Source organism: Lithobates pipiens, unplaced genomic scaffold, assembly GCF_037356315.1.
Source record: "Lithobates pipiens isolate NorthernLeopardFrog02 unplaced genomic scaffold, aLitPip1_a1.2 Scaffold_8, whole genome shotgun sequence".
Taxonomy (NCBI): Eukaryota; Metazoa; Chordata; class Amphibia; order Anura; family Ranidae; genus Lithobates; species Lithobates pipiens.
The window spans coordinates 81,128,147-81,145,508 of NW_027507903.1; the positions used below are offsets into that span (position 1 = coordinate 81,128,147).

Sequence of the window (17,362 nt, forward strand, 5' to 3'; positions counted from 1 at the left end):
AGGCCTGGAATGGAACTGGGCATAGGGCATTGCCTCAAAAGAGGATACCACCCTCCCTAGAAGAATACTCTTGCTTGAACTGTATCTAGGATCAGATCTAAATACTTTAGACTTTGAGCTGGTTTCAAGGCTGACTTTTCAGTATTTATGATCCAGCCTAAGCTTTTCAAATTCCGCACTGTGCATATTATGTGCATATTAGTAGGAGGTTGTCCCGATATCGAGCACTAGGATCCCTTGGGCCCTTAAAAGACCCAGTACTGGTGTTCGGATCTTTGTGAACACCCGGGGAGCTGTAGCCAGCCCGATGGTAAGAGCCAAAAACTGAAAATGACGTTCCTCTACTTCAAAACGTAGGAACCTCTGATGAGGCTGAAAGATAGGTATGTGTAAGTACGCGTCTTTTATATAGCTGGAGGCTAGAAAGTCTCCCCTCTGGAGTGAGGCTACTACTGAGCGGACAGACTCCATCCGAAAGGACTGTATCAGATACTTGTTCAGGGATCTGAGGTCCAAAATGGGCCTCGTGTCCCTGTTTGGTTTCTGGACTGTAAACAGGTTTGAGTAAAACCCTGTGCCCCTTTCTGATACCGGAACCTCTACAAACACTCCTTGATGCACTAGCTGATGTAGTGCCTGAAGCAATGCGTTTCTTTTTGGGAGATCCGAGGAACACTGGATCTTAAAAACCTCTGAGGGGGAACCCCCCGCAACTCCAGCTTGTAACCGCGAGATATAATTGAGGTGACCAACTCGTCCTGAATTATTGTTCTCCAAAATGTCCGCAAAGTGTAGCAGCTTTCCCCCAACTCTATGAGGTTTTAAGCGAGGGACGTCTAGTGTTTTTCTTCACAAGAAGTAGAGAACTCTTCCCATTGGAAATCTTTTGGATATATTTGTCCAAATGATCACCAAATAAACGTTCCCCGTGAAAAGGGAAACCTGCCAATAACTTTTTACAAGGAAGCTTGGCTGACCAGTTCTTAAGCCACAAGAGTCTGCACATATGTACAGACAAGAGAGCCAAACGAGAAACCTGCTGTATTGAATCCTTTAGGGCGTAAATAGCAAAACACAGTGCTCGAGAAAAATCTGTTTTACTTTCAAGCAGATCATCCTCCTCGTTAGGCCTATCAGGCCATTTGACCTGATCCTTTATGGACTGGCAAATAACCAATTGCTGCAACAGCTGGCTGAATAGCTGAACTGACCAAAGAAAAGGAAGCCTTTAATAAGGACCTAAATTTCTTGTCAACAGGGTCTTTCAAGCCCTGTGCATTATCTACCGGACAAGTTAAGTTCTTGTTTAATGGAAGAGACAGCTGCAATGCTCCATTTTTAACAAACTTTTCATCCATGGGATAGAAAAGGGAAAACCTCTTAGGAGGAACAAAAAGCCTGTCAGGATGTTCCCAACAGGGGGTGTAGAGATAAAGCCTGTGCGGCCTGAAGAGGCCTCAGGGATACCAAAGAGGACCGGGGGGGGGGGGGGGGGGGGCTCAGTCTCCTCTGCAACAGGCAACTTAAAGGCAGAATTAACCATTTTGATCAGAGTCAGGATCAAAAGCCTCTGCAACTGAGAGGCAGACATCAACTGGAAATCTTCTTGTCCAGATTGCTCGGAAGCAGAATCATCTGCCGGGCCCTCTAGAGTCCTGAGCCTTAAGCTCTTTCCCATCCTCAACCCATTCCTGCACCAAACTAGGAGGCTCCGGGGAGGGGGATCTGTCACACTTCCTGCTACCCTGCGGGATGGAGGCAATCATGCCAGAAATCCTGTGTTCTAATCCGGCTAGGGCCGAGGACAGTTCATCCTTCGTGATAAAGGGTGAAGCAGCAGCGTTGATTGTAGGCACAATACCAGATAGGCGCAGCGGCTCAGATTGCCTGGAAGCCTCTGGTCTTTCAGGGGATACAACACTAGGGATATGACTAGGTTCATTAGGAACTGACAACATTGGTGTGCCCTTCCCTGTAGTGTTAGTCCCACTCTTTTTTGAAGACATTTACTAGCCACAAAAAGAGAGTACTTGTGTGTAGTATTAAAACACCTCAGAAGGGAGACCGTTTAATAGGGCTCGCCAAGCACCTTTAGCCTGCAAAGCAACACTTGGTGACTCACATGACCCGGGTAAGGAAAAAATGAACTGCTGCAAGTGTCTGTTCAGAGACTGCTGTGTCCCACAGCTACCTTCTGGAAGCACCATATGCTTGGCCTATACAGCTTAAATAAGCTGGGTGTGCGCCAGAACTTTCTGTGCCTGCGTGTGCATGCACATGGTCCCGGCAAATGGGCGTGGCTGTATTCACGTATGACACGAGTCCCTGTGCACCCAGATCAAAGGCTATTGCGTATGTGCGGCGAAGCCACATGCGCCATGGCCACCAAACAAACTGCTAAGAATAGAGGCACTCTTGCGGATGCATGTGTGCCATGGTGAACCAAGGCGAAATGGCGCAGTGTCGTGTGCCATCATACAGGTAAAAACCAGCCAGTCATAGGCAAAAAAAAGTACATTTCGCAAATACCCACAGCTAGCCTAAAACTCCCCGGTATGGTCACCGCACACAGGTGTCTAGCCTCTAGCTAGCTTTACTGATTGTTACAATCACTGGAACACCCCACAAAAATAAGTAAAGTGGTTTCTCTTACCCGTCCAAACGCAAAGCAGCTTTGAAACGAAAAGCCCAATCTTCACCCTTCATGACGGGTTCCTGTCACTTGAGGACCTTCCAGGAATGGGTACCCTATTCATGTTTAGGGTCCACTCCCTTGGACCTGTACAGCACCCTGGCAAAATGAGGTCTCGCCTAGGGTGTCAAAAATCCTTGCACCAACCCTGGATGCAGGGCAGTATTCCAACACAATGACCCCAAACACACCTCCAAGATGACCACTGCCTTGCTAAAGAAGCTGAGGGTAAAGGTGATGGACTGGCCAAGCATGTCTCCAGACCTAAATCCTATTGAGCATCTGTGGTGCATCCTCTAACAGAAGGTGGAGGAGTGCAAGGTCTCTAACATCCACCAGCTCTGTGATGTCATCATGGATGAATGGAAGAAGACTAAAGTGACAATCTGTGAAGCTCTGGTGAACTCCATGCCCAAGAGGGTTAAGGCAGTGCTGGAAAATTATGGTGGCCACACAAAATATTGACACTTTGGGCCCAATTTGGACATTTTCACTTAGGGGTGTACTGACTTTTGTTCCCAGCGGTTTAGACATTAATGGCTGCGTGTTGAATTATTTTGAGGGCACAGCAAATTTACACTGTTATACAAGCTGTACACTAATTTACATTGTAGCAAAGTGTTATTTGTTCAATGTTGTCACATAAAAAGATATAATAAAACAAAAATGTGAGGGGTGTACTCACTTTTGTGAGATACTGTACATATTCGTATTGCGATTGGCAAGTGGTTATATAATAACAATGTATGTATTAACTCTATATATGTTTGGCTTTTATGTGGAACCTTGGAAAAAGTCCCAACCAATTTTTGAACCCTTTGTACTATATTTGCTTAGGATATGGCACCTTTTTAATCTAGATGTATGGCACTGACGCATGTTTACATCCCTGCCAGAGTCACCCCACAAGAAGAAAAACACTTGAGGAGGTCAGGAGGAGAGAGTAAGTCAACCTGCCCATAAGTTACCTGAGGAGGCTTCCAGAGGCCAATTGAGAATGTAAATGACTTCCTAACAGGGAGATCTGGAGTATGTGCATGAGGGGTGGCGAGGGAACAGCCATAGGATCAGCTGTTATACTGTTGCCACTCACAGTAGGGAGTGTCATGTAACAGAAGTATCAACCAGGTACTAACAAATAGCTAAATGATGGCATACTTCAGTATACAGGAAAAAAAAAAAACATTTTAAGGAAATACAAGCAAAAACATGTTGGGTTTAATGACTCATGGCCTTCACTGTGGTTCCTATATGTATTCTTTAGGTTTCCTTTCTTAGACTCTGTAGAGGGGCTGTGATGTATTCACCAGTATCTATTCCGGTCTACTGAACCACCTGCTGACGCTATGCCAAATTCATCAGAATGAAAGCTTATTTTCTATAAAACTGTGTTTGCTCTGGAAATGTATTCATTGCAGTTTTTGAAGTGCTAGAAAGAAATATCACATCAGTCACATCTGAAAAGCTGTGAAGGGAGTATGCAAAAGCTAACTTAAAGTAAGAAACTTGTATTTGTCACCCACATCCGCAATAGGGGAATATTGCTGGTGATAATTTTTCTCCTTCACTGATGTATGCTTATGAGGCTGCACTAATGGGCACTGGTAGATGGCAATGATAGGCGACACTGATGAGGAGGCACTGATTGGCAGAACTGGTGGACACTGTTGGGACTGCGCTGATAATCAGGACACTAATAATCAGTACCCTGATTGTCAGTGTAGATGTCCCTTTAAACACAAGCTGGTTATCGGTTCTCCCTTCCTCACGCTGCCAGTGAGAGGAAAGGAAAGCCGATAACCGGCTTGTGTTTACATCTGTGATCAGCTGTCACTAAACACAGCTGATTACGTGGTAAAGGATCACGGAGGACTCAGTGATCACACACGGGCAGCGCAATCACAGGAGGACATCCATAGACACCCTCCCGGAAAAGTAAGCCCATGCTGTAGCTGTCTTTTGGCTATAGTGCGGACAGGAAGGGGTTAAAATGTATTTTCTATGCAAATGCAGAAGATCACACACAACTGTGAAAAACATGAAGTTAGAATTACTGTCTGTTTTTTGAATACGTCCATAACAGCTCCCCCAGTCACAGAAAAGGATGGACCATCTCTGTACCAGTTTGGACAAAATACACAGAGTGATTATAAAAAATAAGATAAGACAGCCCACATGTATACATCCAGCAAGAGACAGCCCCCATGTATACATCCAACAAGAGACAGCCCCCATGTATACATCCAACAAGAGACAGCCCCCATGTATACATCCAGCAAGAGACAGCCCCCATGTATACATCCAGCAAGAGACAGCCCACATGTATACATCCAGCAAGAGACAGCCCACATGTATACATCCAGCAAGAGACAGCTCACATGTATACATCCAGCAAGAGACAGCTCACATGTATACATCCAGCAAGAGACAGCCCACATGTATACATCCAGCAAGAGACAGCCCACATGTATACATCCAGCAAGAGACAGCCCACATGTATACATCCAGCAAGAGACAGCCCACATGTATACATCCAGCAAGAGACAGCCCACATGTATACATCCAGCAAGAGACAGCCCACATGTATAAATCCAGCAAGAGACAGCCCACATGTATACATCCAGGAGAGACAGCCCACATGCATACATCCAGCAAGAGACAGCCCACATGTATATATCCACCAAGAGACAGCCCACATGTATACATCCAGCAAGAGAGAGCCCACATGTATACATCCAGGAGAGACAGCCCCCATGTATATATCCAGCAAGAGACAGCCCGCATGTATACATCCAGCAAGAGACAGCTCACATGTATACATCCAGCAAGAGACAGCTCACATGTATACATCCAGCAAGAGACAGCTCACATGTATACATCCAGCAAGAGACAGCTCACATGTATACATCCAGCAAGAGACAGCCCACATGTATACATCCAGCAAGAGACAGCCCACATGTATACATCCAGGAGAGACAGCCCACATGTATATATCCAGGAGAGACAGCCCACATGTATATATCCAGCAAGAGACAGCCCACATGTATATATCCAGCAAGAGACAGCCCACATGTATATTCAGCAAGAGACAGCCCGCATGTATATATCCTGGCAGCAGCATTAATAGACACATATCTAAAAAGCAATACAACAATGACAGTCAAACAATTACCGAAAGCAGTCTTGGTGTGGCAGACAGGCGCCTCAGGACAGGACAGGATAGAATAGGACACCACGTGGCAACTCTTCCTTACAAAAGGAACGTTCCTCTGCTACAGGGAGAGGTGGAGTACAGCCGATATCACTCCGCCCTCCCCTCTCTTAAGGCTGCAGCCGGCACTATAGGAGCTGTCTCGGCTTATGCGGTTGTCGGCTCACTCCGCCAGCTGGCAGCAACATAAACCAACTGTTAAATAAAAAAAGAAAAGTCCTGCTCCCTGGCACAGGTGCCGAACGCAGTTCCACCAAGTTCCGGCAGAAAAAAAAGCCCTGGTTAGGACGTATTTTCATATAATCTTCTGGCATGTAATTGTTTAGTATATTGTGATACCCAAATATTTTGTATTTTAAATGTTGTATAAATAAAATCTTATTTTTATAATCACTCTGGGTATTTTTTCCAAACTGGTATAGAGATAGTCCATCCTTTTCTGTAACTGGGGGAGCTGTTATGGACTGGTCTCCACTTCTCCAATTCCTTCGATACTTCTTGGATGATGGTACCTTTGAATATTTCTATATAGTACATCCGATGTGAGGCCAATTTAATTTTATTTTTTTATACGTTATCTAATATCCCAGTACTGGCTACACAATGAGTTTCATGAGCAGCAGAACACCAATTTTAATCACTTCCTCTGTACTGGTTAGTGCTGTTATGCTAATAAAATGGCATATCCTACAAAAGACATCATTTTAAAATATGCTGCATAAACATAACACACACCTTCCAAAACCACTGTATAACTTGATGTCCAGCAGAGTAACTATTCTTATACTTTGTATTTTCTCTCCAATTGTTGACATCCACATCCCCCAGTCCACACATGAGGAGCTGAAAAACAAAGTTAATTAATCAGAAACAACCAATTAAAAAGGAATTATAAAAGTATATGCACAAGACAAATACTATACCTCCAATTCATTCTCATCAAAAATTCTTATGAGATCCTGGGGAATCAGTTCAAAAAAGCCCTTTGGAAAAAAAAAGAAAACATTTTATACATTTTGTTTCATGAAAGTAAAAAAAAAAAAAAAAAAAAAGAGAAAGAACATCTTATTGGCACCTTTTCTACTTTCAGCTGCATTCCTAAAACTGGGTTTTTGGCCAATATGTTTTGGCGGCCGAAATTTTGGTGCACCACTATGTAAAATACAGGTTAGATTATAGCACAGACTTTCTCAACCTTTTCAACGCGAAGGAACCCTTTAAATAACCTTTTGGTCTCAGGGAACCCCTGTTAAAAATGGCTATATCTACAACTCACAATACATTGGTCTAATGGTCAGTGGAAGAGTGCTCCTAACATTGGTGGTCTTGGAGAAGGATTTGACCCCTACAGATAGCTAAAAACGTATCTGAGAGGCAACAATTGGTCATTGCTCAAGAAACCCCTAGAAACCATTGGAGGAACCCTTGGATTCCATGGAACCCTGGTTGAGAAAGCCTGTTCTAGCATCTTACACTTAAAGTGGTTGTAAACCTCTAACATGAAATATGAACAAAGCATATCCATCTATACCGTGTACTGTCTCAATCCAAAGCACAAAGCGTAACTTCTGTTGGCTGCCTTGTTTCTCCACTATCTGCATGAGTCACTTCTGATAAGTTTTCCTGACACTAAGAGATTAAAAAGGTGACAGGAGAGGGAGTTCCAGCATAGCCTGTGATTTACAGCCTTAGCTGTCTTCCTGTGTGAAGGGGGGAGTGTCCCCCTCCAATCAACTTTCCTCACCTCGTGCCTATCGAAAGCTCAGTCAAGTGGTATAAATTCTGGACTTTGAACAGATGCAGAGGAGAGAGGGCAGATAAACAGGTGCAACTTATGTAAAAGAATTTGTTTCATTCCTGTGTATCACCTGAGCCCAGTCACTTTACTGGGTATATATCTTCTCCCGTCACAATTTAAAAAAAAATGCAGCCATGCAGGGCTCCGTCTGCCTGGCAGCCGCACTCATTTACAGTGTTCTGTGAATGGAAAACAACAAGTCCCAAAAGGGGTCAATAAGACCCCACATCTCTCCTCCAGGCTGGAAAGCACGAGATCGAAAAAAAAAATTAACCGATCTCATGCTGGCAGCCGCGATTGCGGCTTTGTTTACTTCCGGGAACCCGGGTATGACGTCCTAATGTCGCGCCCGGGCCTCTGACGGTCATAGAGATGTCTATCTCTATGTCTAAATCTCTATCGTCGCCATCCGGCACTGGACCCCCCGATGCACGGGATAGCCCGGAGAAGCACCAGATGGTGACGGGGGATAGGGAATGATACTACAGAAAGTAGGGAAATGGGAAAAAGACGACTTTAACAAACAATGTGCGGAGAAACAAAGACTACTGGGAGTGCTGGAGGTCTCTGTGAAGAAAGGAAGGAGCAGTAAGAAGACTCCAGCACCAGGAAAACCCAAGTTAAAGAGGAACTATATTCACTTGGATCCACTGATGTGGCGTCCTGGAGCTCCCAGTCGGCCACTGACATCTCCGGGCAGCTGTCTTCTAGCTGTTTTCCTTGGCTGGGTGGGGATGCTGTCACTCCCCCGCAGGCACAGGAGTGCAGTCAGATTCGGCATTGTTGAATTTATACAGTGAGATGCACAGCTCACTACATAGCGGCGAATAGGCAGGTAGGCAACTTAAACGCAGAAGACATAAAGCAGGTCTCTTCTGCAATAAAATTCATGCCTGTTTGCCCATTTTTATATGGTAGCCTAAAGTATCACTTTAAGAAGCTGTTTAGTATATTTGTTGCATACACTGTCTATGCTAATTTGCTGGGAAGGATAGAGTTTTGGCATGTGTATATGGATATTTTGTAATACTCTGCAGGTCGTGTAATGTTTTCCTAAAATTGTAATAGTTTGTATGTAAAGCATTTTGTTGAGTAAAAGCACATTAATACACTACAGAGTTAATTGCTTCCTTGCGGATACCACAAAGACCTTTAAAAGACACAAAGCAAAACAGTTGGGAATGCATGAGTTAAGTAATCTGCATAAATTGACTTTAAAGCGGTTGTATCCCCTGCTTGGACATGTTTACCTACAGGTAAGCCTATAACAAGGCTTACCTGTAGGTCAAAAGAATATCTCCTAAACCTGCACGGTTTAGGAGATATTGACCCTGAATTAAGCCGCTGACATCAGCATATGCGCTTTGCAGGACCAGCGTATCCTGCTGAACTTTTTGGAACAGAGGGCTCCTGCACGCTTAGCTGCCATGAGTGATATCATCGCAGTTCCGGAGCCAGCGATCCCAGAAGAAACACAGAGGGAACATGTCAGCTCTCTCAGCGGTGACTGGGTGCTGCTGCACGGCTTCGTTCTAATGTAAGTATTTCATAAAGTGCTAGTATGCGATGCATATTAGCACATTATATTATTGTCTTGCATATTTATTTATTTTTCCCAGCGGTTTACTACAGCTTTAATGGATATTTGACCTTATACACCTCTCCTGGATCTGCTGTAAAGGCTTTTTTTTTTTTTTTTTTTTTAGTGAGTAGATGTTTCAGCAGATAAACACTAATGGGTCAAAGAGAGCACCAAATGAGAAAGTCCTTAGAAGTCTAAAATCTTTATTGTTCCGCTGGTTACAACAACAAGCAGAACATTGTTATGTATACTCTGGTCACGGCGTTTTGGAAGGAATTAGGGGCAGTGCAAAGTTAGTGTTGTCACAGGGTATCAACTTAAAGTTAGTGTTGTCACCAAGAACCAATGGAAAGAAACACAACAAAATTATGCTATATTGCCAGGGGTAGAATGTTGTTGTTTCTTAAACAAGAAAAATAACTATTATGTATTCATATAAGCAGACACGTAATGCAATACCTCTTTAAATGAAGTCATCTGCTTCTGCACCCTGTTCACGAATCTCCACTGGATGACCAGACTGAAAAATAGAAAAATAAATGTATGAAAGATTATACTGAACATATACTAAGCAACACCATTATTGATCAAAGTGCTGCAGAACATGCCTGTGACCATACATTTTACAAATCTAATTGTCCACTCTCTTTTAAATCTATCACCAACTATGTAATGTAAGGGCCTATGTATGCAATGAATATCACATGAATGGAGTGTTTAGAGTTGTCATCATATTACTTTGATTTGGTAAAATTAAAGAGATTTTACAACTGAAATGTAATGTGTACAGTATTCCAAGGTCCCTTTCACAAAATCAGTCTGATTGGGCCCGCCTGCCCGTTTTTCAGACAGACCAAAATCGGACACCTTAATTTACCTCTATGAGCAGTCAGGTGTAAACGGCATTGTATCGGTTTTCACTCTCGGCTACCTTTGATCTGAGCTGGCAGAAATAAGTGATTGGCGATCTGTTCCCCTCCACCTGACCGGATCAGATTGGAGGGCAGTCAGTTGTAAGCAGACTACATGTCCGTTTACATTCGACTACCCATAGAGCAGAGCGGGCTGTCCCCTGTTGAGATTAACTGGATCTGGCCCATGTGAAAGAGGCCTAACAGTATCCTACAGAGAAATACAGTAGATAAACCACAGGTCTAATTCTATTTAAAACTATGCAGTGATTCTACACTGGCTATGTTCTCTACAATCCTAAGCTCAAAACCTGTTAAACTAACACATCTCAGGTTTAGGTCTGAAAATGTATGCAAAGAATTTTAACCAGCTTTTAGCTGCAAAAACAGCTGAGCAAGCCATCCCCCACCAACATCTTAGATGATTTTACAGTTTTTGATTAAAAATGCCTGTAAAGTGTGTGTAGAAGCAATAATGTTGCTTGGATCATGCAGCCACTCACTGTATATATTCTCTCTTGTTTTTGTTGTTGACTACAATCTCGGATCCACCAGGCTTAAGATCATGTTGATGAGTCTAGAAAAAGATTAAATATCATCAAATAAAATGTAAATTACATACATTTCTAAAACATTTAACCATATAAAATACATGGATACCAGTCTACAAATGTATATTACATAATAAGTGTTATGATTTATTACCTGTCCAAAAAGTTCCTCATCTACAGTGAACCGTAGGTCTAATTCAGTGGGGTCATTTTCTAGTATCCACTGGAGAGAATTGTAATACTCACTGTCCTATGGAAGTAACAGAAAATTATTAAAGTGGAACTCCATTTAAATATAAAGAAAAAAAATAAACTTATTTTAAAATTCTGGTATAGACTATTTTTTTTGCTGAAATGTGAAATGTGTATCTGTATATCACCTCTCTACAAACCCTTGCACATCAGAAATATCACAAAGGGGAGATTATTTACTGTCAGGCCCAAGGGTACAAGCACAAACTTGGCATGAGGTGTTAAAGCAGTTTAAAGAGATATTGCCAAAAAAAAAAGAGAGCTGAAAGTTCCTTGCAAGAGAAAGTTATTACACTTACCTCTCCAGTGGACAGTGTTTTCTACAATCCCTCTGTTCCAGAAATGCAACCTTTGCCAGTCTCTTCAGTATTCAACACTTCCTAGAGCATCAAATACCTGTGTTCCCCTGCTGTGCACTGTGGCTCCATCCTCCTATCTCTACGTCACTGCTGATTCCTGTAGCGACGTAGGAGTTGGAAGAAGTAACAGCAAGCAGCAGTGGACATAGGCATCTGAAATTCACAGAAGTATACAGTGGAGGAGATTTACTTAAACTAAAGCGCTCAAATTCTGGTGCAGCTGTGCATGGTAGTCAATCAGCTTATAACTTCAGCTTGCTTAATAAAGCTTTGACAATAAAACCTTGAAGCCAATTGGTTTCTATGCAGAGCTGCATCAGATTTTGCACTCTGCAGTTTTAGTAAATACCCCCCCCCCCCCACAGTATGTCATTTGAACAGAGAGGAAGTAGGAGACACTGGCCACAAAAGAGGTGAGCATATAACCTGTTCTCTTGCAAACTTTTGACTGCATGTTTTTAAAACTTGATTAAACTACTTTAAAGAGGAAGTAACCCCTGATGGGTTTACTTCCTCTTTGATTCCCTGCAAAGGTAAAGCATAATGGACTACTATGCATCTCATAGTAGTCCATTATGTGTCACTTACCTGACACACAGGAGCCAGCGAAGTCACTGCTGTCCCCTGTAGTTCCGAGCGTCCATCTTCTTGGTGGGTCTCGCTGCTCTGGCGCTGTGATTCGCCAGAGCAGCGATGACGTCACTCCCGCGCATACGCATGGGAGCCGACACTCGCGGCATATCGCCGCGATCTGCGGCTTACCCAGTGCGCCTACGCACCTCTGTCTACGGCGCGTGCGCCGTAGACAGCGGTGGCTGTCTTCAGGTAAATATCTCCTAAACCGTATAGGTTTAGGAGATATTTCTTGGACCTACAGGTAAGCCTTAATCTAGGCTTACCTGTAGGTCAAAGTGGTTTGTAAGGGTTTACAACCAATTTAAAGAAAGAGGGGACATAAAAGGAGGACCTCAACAATTTGACCATTGATCATTTTCAGTATGTGAAAAACCAGATTCGTGTGACAGAAAAACAACTATTTTGGTAGGTAAAGGTGTTCACATTTATTTATTTTCTAAATGTGTACTTAGCTGCTTGATTAAGTTTTGACCTAAAGTAACTGGGGGGAAATGTGAATGAACTCAGAATATAAATCCACACAGCCTAAGTTATACACTAGATAAGTAGAATGTGGGTGATGATAAAGCAGCATCATGTTTTTTTGAACCTGACTACTGGTAAGATAAAATAAAACACAGTAAAGTCGTCATCTGAAATTCTTGTTTAGGAATGATCTTGTACATGTGACTATCAAGAAAGTCAATAGCAGATGCCAAGTGCATGTGCTGTGTTTTCCACTTGACAGTCAACAAGAGGCCATCTGGCTATATAGAGTTGATGGCCCTTATGAAGAAATAAGCTAAATATTAAGAGGGACAAGGACCACTCTTAAGCCTCCATGCACACTGGCTTAAAAAAAGTTGCTTCTACAGGAGTTTTGTGTTTTGCCTGTAGAAGCAGCTCAATGTTATCCTATGTGTCCATACAGATTACGACGTTAAGAGGCATATTTTAAGTTTAACGTTTTGTTTTTTTAACAAAACGGGCAAGACAAAACAATACAAAATGCTTGGATTACATACAAGAAGCAAGGAAAGAACACAACGGTAGTTTGTCAGTGCAGTTAATTACATACTACACAGTAATCACAAACAGCAGCAGGTTTAATAGGAGGAAGAAGAGTCAGATAGTACATAAACCCCCCCTCCAAAAGCTTCTAGGTGATGGTCCATGGGGCCCAGACTTTGTGTTATTTCCATTGACAACCCCTGTTTATACAAGTTAATCTGTACATGGGCAGGGCAGTGTCTATTAAGGCTTCCCAGGAGGAAAGAGAAGGGGGAGAGGGAGATCCATTTCAGGAGAATCTCCCTTTTAGCATAAAACAGGAGATAGGATACCAACAGTTTTAAATGATGGAAGCGCTGCGCATCTTAATGAACCCCCAATAGAGCCAATTCAGGTGTAACTGAGAGGGACAACTGCAGTCGAAGATTTATTTTGCCCATGATCTGTGACCAAAACAATGTTATAATCGCCATTCCCAGAATATATGGAAGAACATCCTCACCTGTGTCCTGCACTTGGGGCATAAAGGATCCAGATCTGGGAAAATACGATGCAGTTTCTGGGGAGTGTAGTACATTCTGTGCAGGAATTTTACCTGAATAAGCTTATCCCTAGAGATGACTAACCTGGGATCCTGTTCTAGACCGTCATCGCAGTCCTCTATGTCCAGTGATGGTATGCCCCTCTGCCACGCCCTCCACAGCCCATCGATCTTAGAGAAGTCAGTGCCCAGAAGTGCAGCATATAAGGTTGATAAGGGCTTGTCTAAGTCTCCGTGAGACACAAGTTCCTCAAAATGGTCGGCCTGAAGGAGTGGCAGTTGGGGAAACTGTGCTCTAGCGGCGTGTCACAGCTGTAGGTATCAAAACCGCATACACTGGGATAACTGAAATTTGTGACGTAGGTCATTCATCGGAAGTAAGACACTCTGAGACATAACATCTCCCAGGGTGACAACACCACATTTGGTCCAGACCTGGTGATCCAGCAGGGTGCGGAACTGTGGTAGACTGGGTAGGCCGGAGACTACTGGTTGGGATGCACAAACCTCTGCCTAGCAGCCACCCACACCTTCCAAGTAACCCTTGTTGGGCTAGGGACCTTCATGTACGCATTCAGGCCCCTATATACAAAATTTGGTAAATCAGCCAGGGAGTCCAAGCTAACTGCCTCCAACAGGTGGCCACGTATGACCTTGAGCCCATGAACCACCACTGGACTGTCACCAACATTGCAGCCCAGTAATAAGACCCTGAAATTGGGCAGAGCCAATCTTCCCAAGTGAGCTGGAAGCCAGAGGGTAGATCGTGCCAGTCGAGGAACCCCGCCATACCAGAGAAAGGACCCCATACATTGTTCAATTTCGTTAAACAATGAGACCGGGATCCATATCAGACAGTTTCGGAAGAAGTAGTTAAATTTAGGTAGCAACACCATTTTAAGTAGGTTAATCTGCCCCAGTAGATGAAGAGGGAGGTTGGACCAGGAGGCCCATTTGCCTTTCAAGGTCATCAATAGGGGGAGAAGGTTCTCCATATAGTTAGCAGGATTTTTAGTCACTATGACTCCCAAATAGCGGAATACCTCCACCCATCGCAGAGGGGAGGAGGCAGCCGTCTTAGCAGCATCTGCATCTATAGGGAATAGAACTGACTTGGACCAGTTTATTTTAATACCCGAGAAAGTACCAAAGTTATCAAAATTACGTAGGGCGGCTAACAACGAGGGGCCAGCGTCATTAAGATACAGCAATGCATCGTCCACATACAAGGACAGGCGCTCTTCCAACTTTCCCAGCCAAAGGCCCATGACATCTGGAGTAGATCTGATGAAAATGGCCAGGGGCTCCAGTGCCAGGGCAAACAGACTGGGGGAGAGCAGACAACCTTGCTGTGTACCGTGGAAGAGACTAAAAGGGGTAGAAAGACAGTTATTTGTACGGACCCTTGCTTTAGGGGCATTATATAGTAATTTAATCCCATGTATGAATTTGGGGCCAAACACGAATCGCTGAAAGACTTCCCTGTGGTACGACCATTCTACTGAATCAAAAGCCTTTTTCGGTGTCTAGGGAAGCATTAACTCTAGAGCCTTGATTGTCGTGGGGGACAGATAAGTGAGGCTGTTGGGCACAGGCAGGCAGCATATGACAGGCACTGGTAAGGCTGCTGGGCACAGGGAGGCTGCATATGACGGCACTGGTGAGGCTGTTGGGCACAGACAGGCTGCATATGATAGGCACTGGTGAGGCTGTTGGGCATAGGCAGTCTGCATAGGACAAGCACAGGCAGGCTGCATATGACGGGCACTAGCGAGTCTGCTGGGCACAGGCAGGCTGCATATGACGGGCACTGGCGAGGCTGTTGGGCACAGGCAGGCTGCATATGATGGGCAATGGTGAGGCTGTTGGGCACAGGCAGGCTGCATATGATGGGCACTGGTGAGGCTGCTGGGCACAGGCAGGCTGCACATGACCGGCCCTGGCGAGGCTGCACATGACCGGCCCTGGCGAGGCTGCTCATGACCGGCCCTGGCGAGGCTGCTCATGACCGGCCCTGGCGAGGCTGCTCATGACCGGCCCTGGCGAGGCTGCTCATGACCGGCCCTGGCGAGGCTGCTCATGACCGGCCCTGGCGAGGCTGCTCATGACCGGCCCTGGCGAGGCTGCTCATGACCGGCCCTGGCGAGGCTGCTCATGACCGGCCCTGGCGAGGCTGCTCATGACCGGCCCTGGCGAGGATGCTCATGACCGGCCCTGGAGAGGATGCTCATGACCGGCCCTGGCGAGGATGCTCATGACCGGCCCTGGAGAGGATGCTCATGACCGGCCCTGGCGAGGATGCTCATGACTGGCCCTAGTGAGGCTGCATTTGATGGACGCTGGTGTGGCTGTACTGATCTCTTGTTTCATGTCTGCAGTCTCTGACCATTTCCTGTATTATGTCTGCAGTCTCTGACCATCTTCTGTATCATATCTGTTAGAGGTGCATCGAATGGAAATTTTGCTAATAGTATTAGCAATGTGTTTAAGTAAGAGATTCCAGACATGATACAAGAGATGGTTAGAGACTGCAGACTGCATTTTTCTTGACCTTTCTTGCACTAGAGGTGCCAATAATGGCAAACAATAAACTCATATTAATTTAAATTTATGATATTAATTAAAAAGTTGAAAATAATACACCTAAATATAAAAATAATATAAATATTTTTTAAAAACTGCCATTTTCAGTATCGGTTTTCAGCCTAGTGCATCCTTCATTTTCATTATCGGTTTCGGAACCAAAATTTCCATTCGGTACACCCCTAATTGATTACCATCCGGGGCATGAACATAAGTAGCCTCCAATCTAGTTACCCTCCTTCTCTATCTCCTCCAGGGAAAAGGCAGCCTCCTTCCGGAGACGTGAAATGTTGAAAATGTATTCCGCCTAGCCCATGATTTAAAGGAGTCCCACAACACAGATAGAGAGGCAGTATTCTTGGTTGTCTGTCCAATAGTTGCAAATAGAGGCAGTCAGTGGTTCTTGTAGTTGTTCATCATTTGCCCAGAATCTGGACAGTCTCCATAGCCTAGAATCAGGGGGGGGGGGGGGGCGGTCAGAGCAAGGGAGAGGCAAAGTGGGGCATGGTCAGAGATGCCCCTGGGAAGCACAGATACTCTTGGACATGTTGTAAAATAGTTCTGGATGCAAAGACCAGGTCTATCCTAGACAGAGTCTTATATGTGGCTGAGTGACAAGTGAATTGTCTTGAGTTTGGGTGCATGTATCTCCAGAAATCTGTAAGGGCATAGGTGTCAGCCCACTGCCGGAGGTCAGGAAAGTCACAAGCCGAGGAATGAAGCCTATACAGGGCCAAAGACACCCATAAAATAGACCAGATCATTGTCAAATTGAACCACAAGCTGCATAATGCAAAACCTGGACCGAGGCCGGAGGAGGGACATATACCCCCATCAGCACCACAGTCTTGTCATATATATGGGGGTGTAAACGACTATATATCTACCGTCTGGGTCCGTTTTAACTTCAATGAGCCGAAATGGCAGGGTTTTATCTACTAGGATGCTGACCCCGCGAGAATATGGCATGGTAGTACAGGCCCACCCACGACTTCCTGAGACAGATCATTTTGGAGCCTTGGAGATGCATCTCCTGCAGAACACAGGATCTTTTAACAGCAGAATTAAGGCCCCTGACATTCCAGGAGATAACTGTGAATTGAGGCATCGGAAATGTAAGGCATCAACACAGGATGAGACACCTGCTCGCAGGGGCAGCAACCCAGCCCTCAAGGAGGAGAAGATGAGTATACAGTACACAAGCATATTGCATAGCAGCACATTGTTAAAGTATACAAACATATAATATAAAGTCA

The 17,362-nt window shown here is 44.5% G+C and overlaps 1 protein-coding gene across 4 annotated transcripts in view; it reads right to left on the reverse strand.

The window, feature by feature from the left end:
- The window catches only part of NEDD4 (NEDD4 E3 ubiquitin protein ligase), a 261,538-nt gene that overhangs the window by 16,933 nt on the left and 227,243 nt on the right, over positions 1-17,362 (reverse strand). For all 4 annotated transcript variants that reach the window (XM_077474123.1, XM_077474121.1, XM_077474120.1 and 1 more), the window contains 5 exons: positions 10,900-10,995; positions 10,698-10,771; positions 9,743-9,803; positions 6,827-6,886; positions 6,639-6,746 (listed from right to left, as the gene is read on the reverse strand). In XM_077474123.1, coding sequence (XP_077330249.1) covers positions 6,639-6,746; positions 6,827-6,886; positions 9,743-9,803; positions 10,698-10,771; positions 10,900-10,995 — 399 coding nt within the window. The remainder of the gene's footprint in view (positions 1-6,638; positions 6,747-6,826; positions 6,887-9,742; positions 9,804-10,697; positions 10,772-10,899; positions 10,996-17,362) is intronic.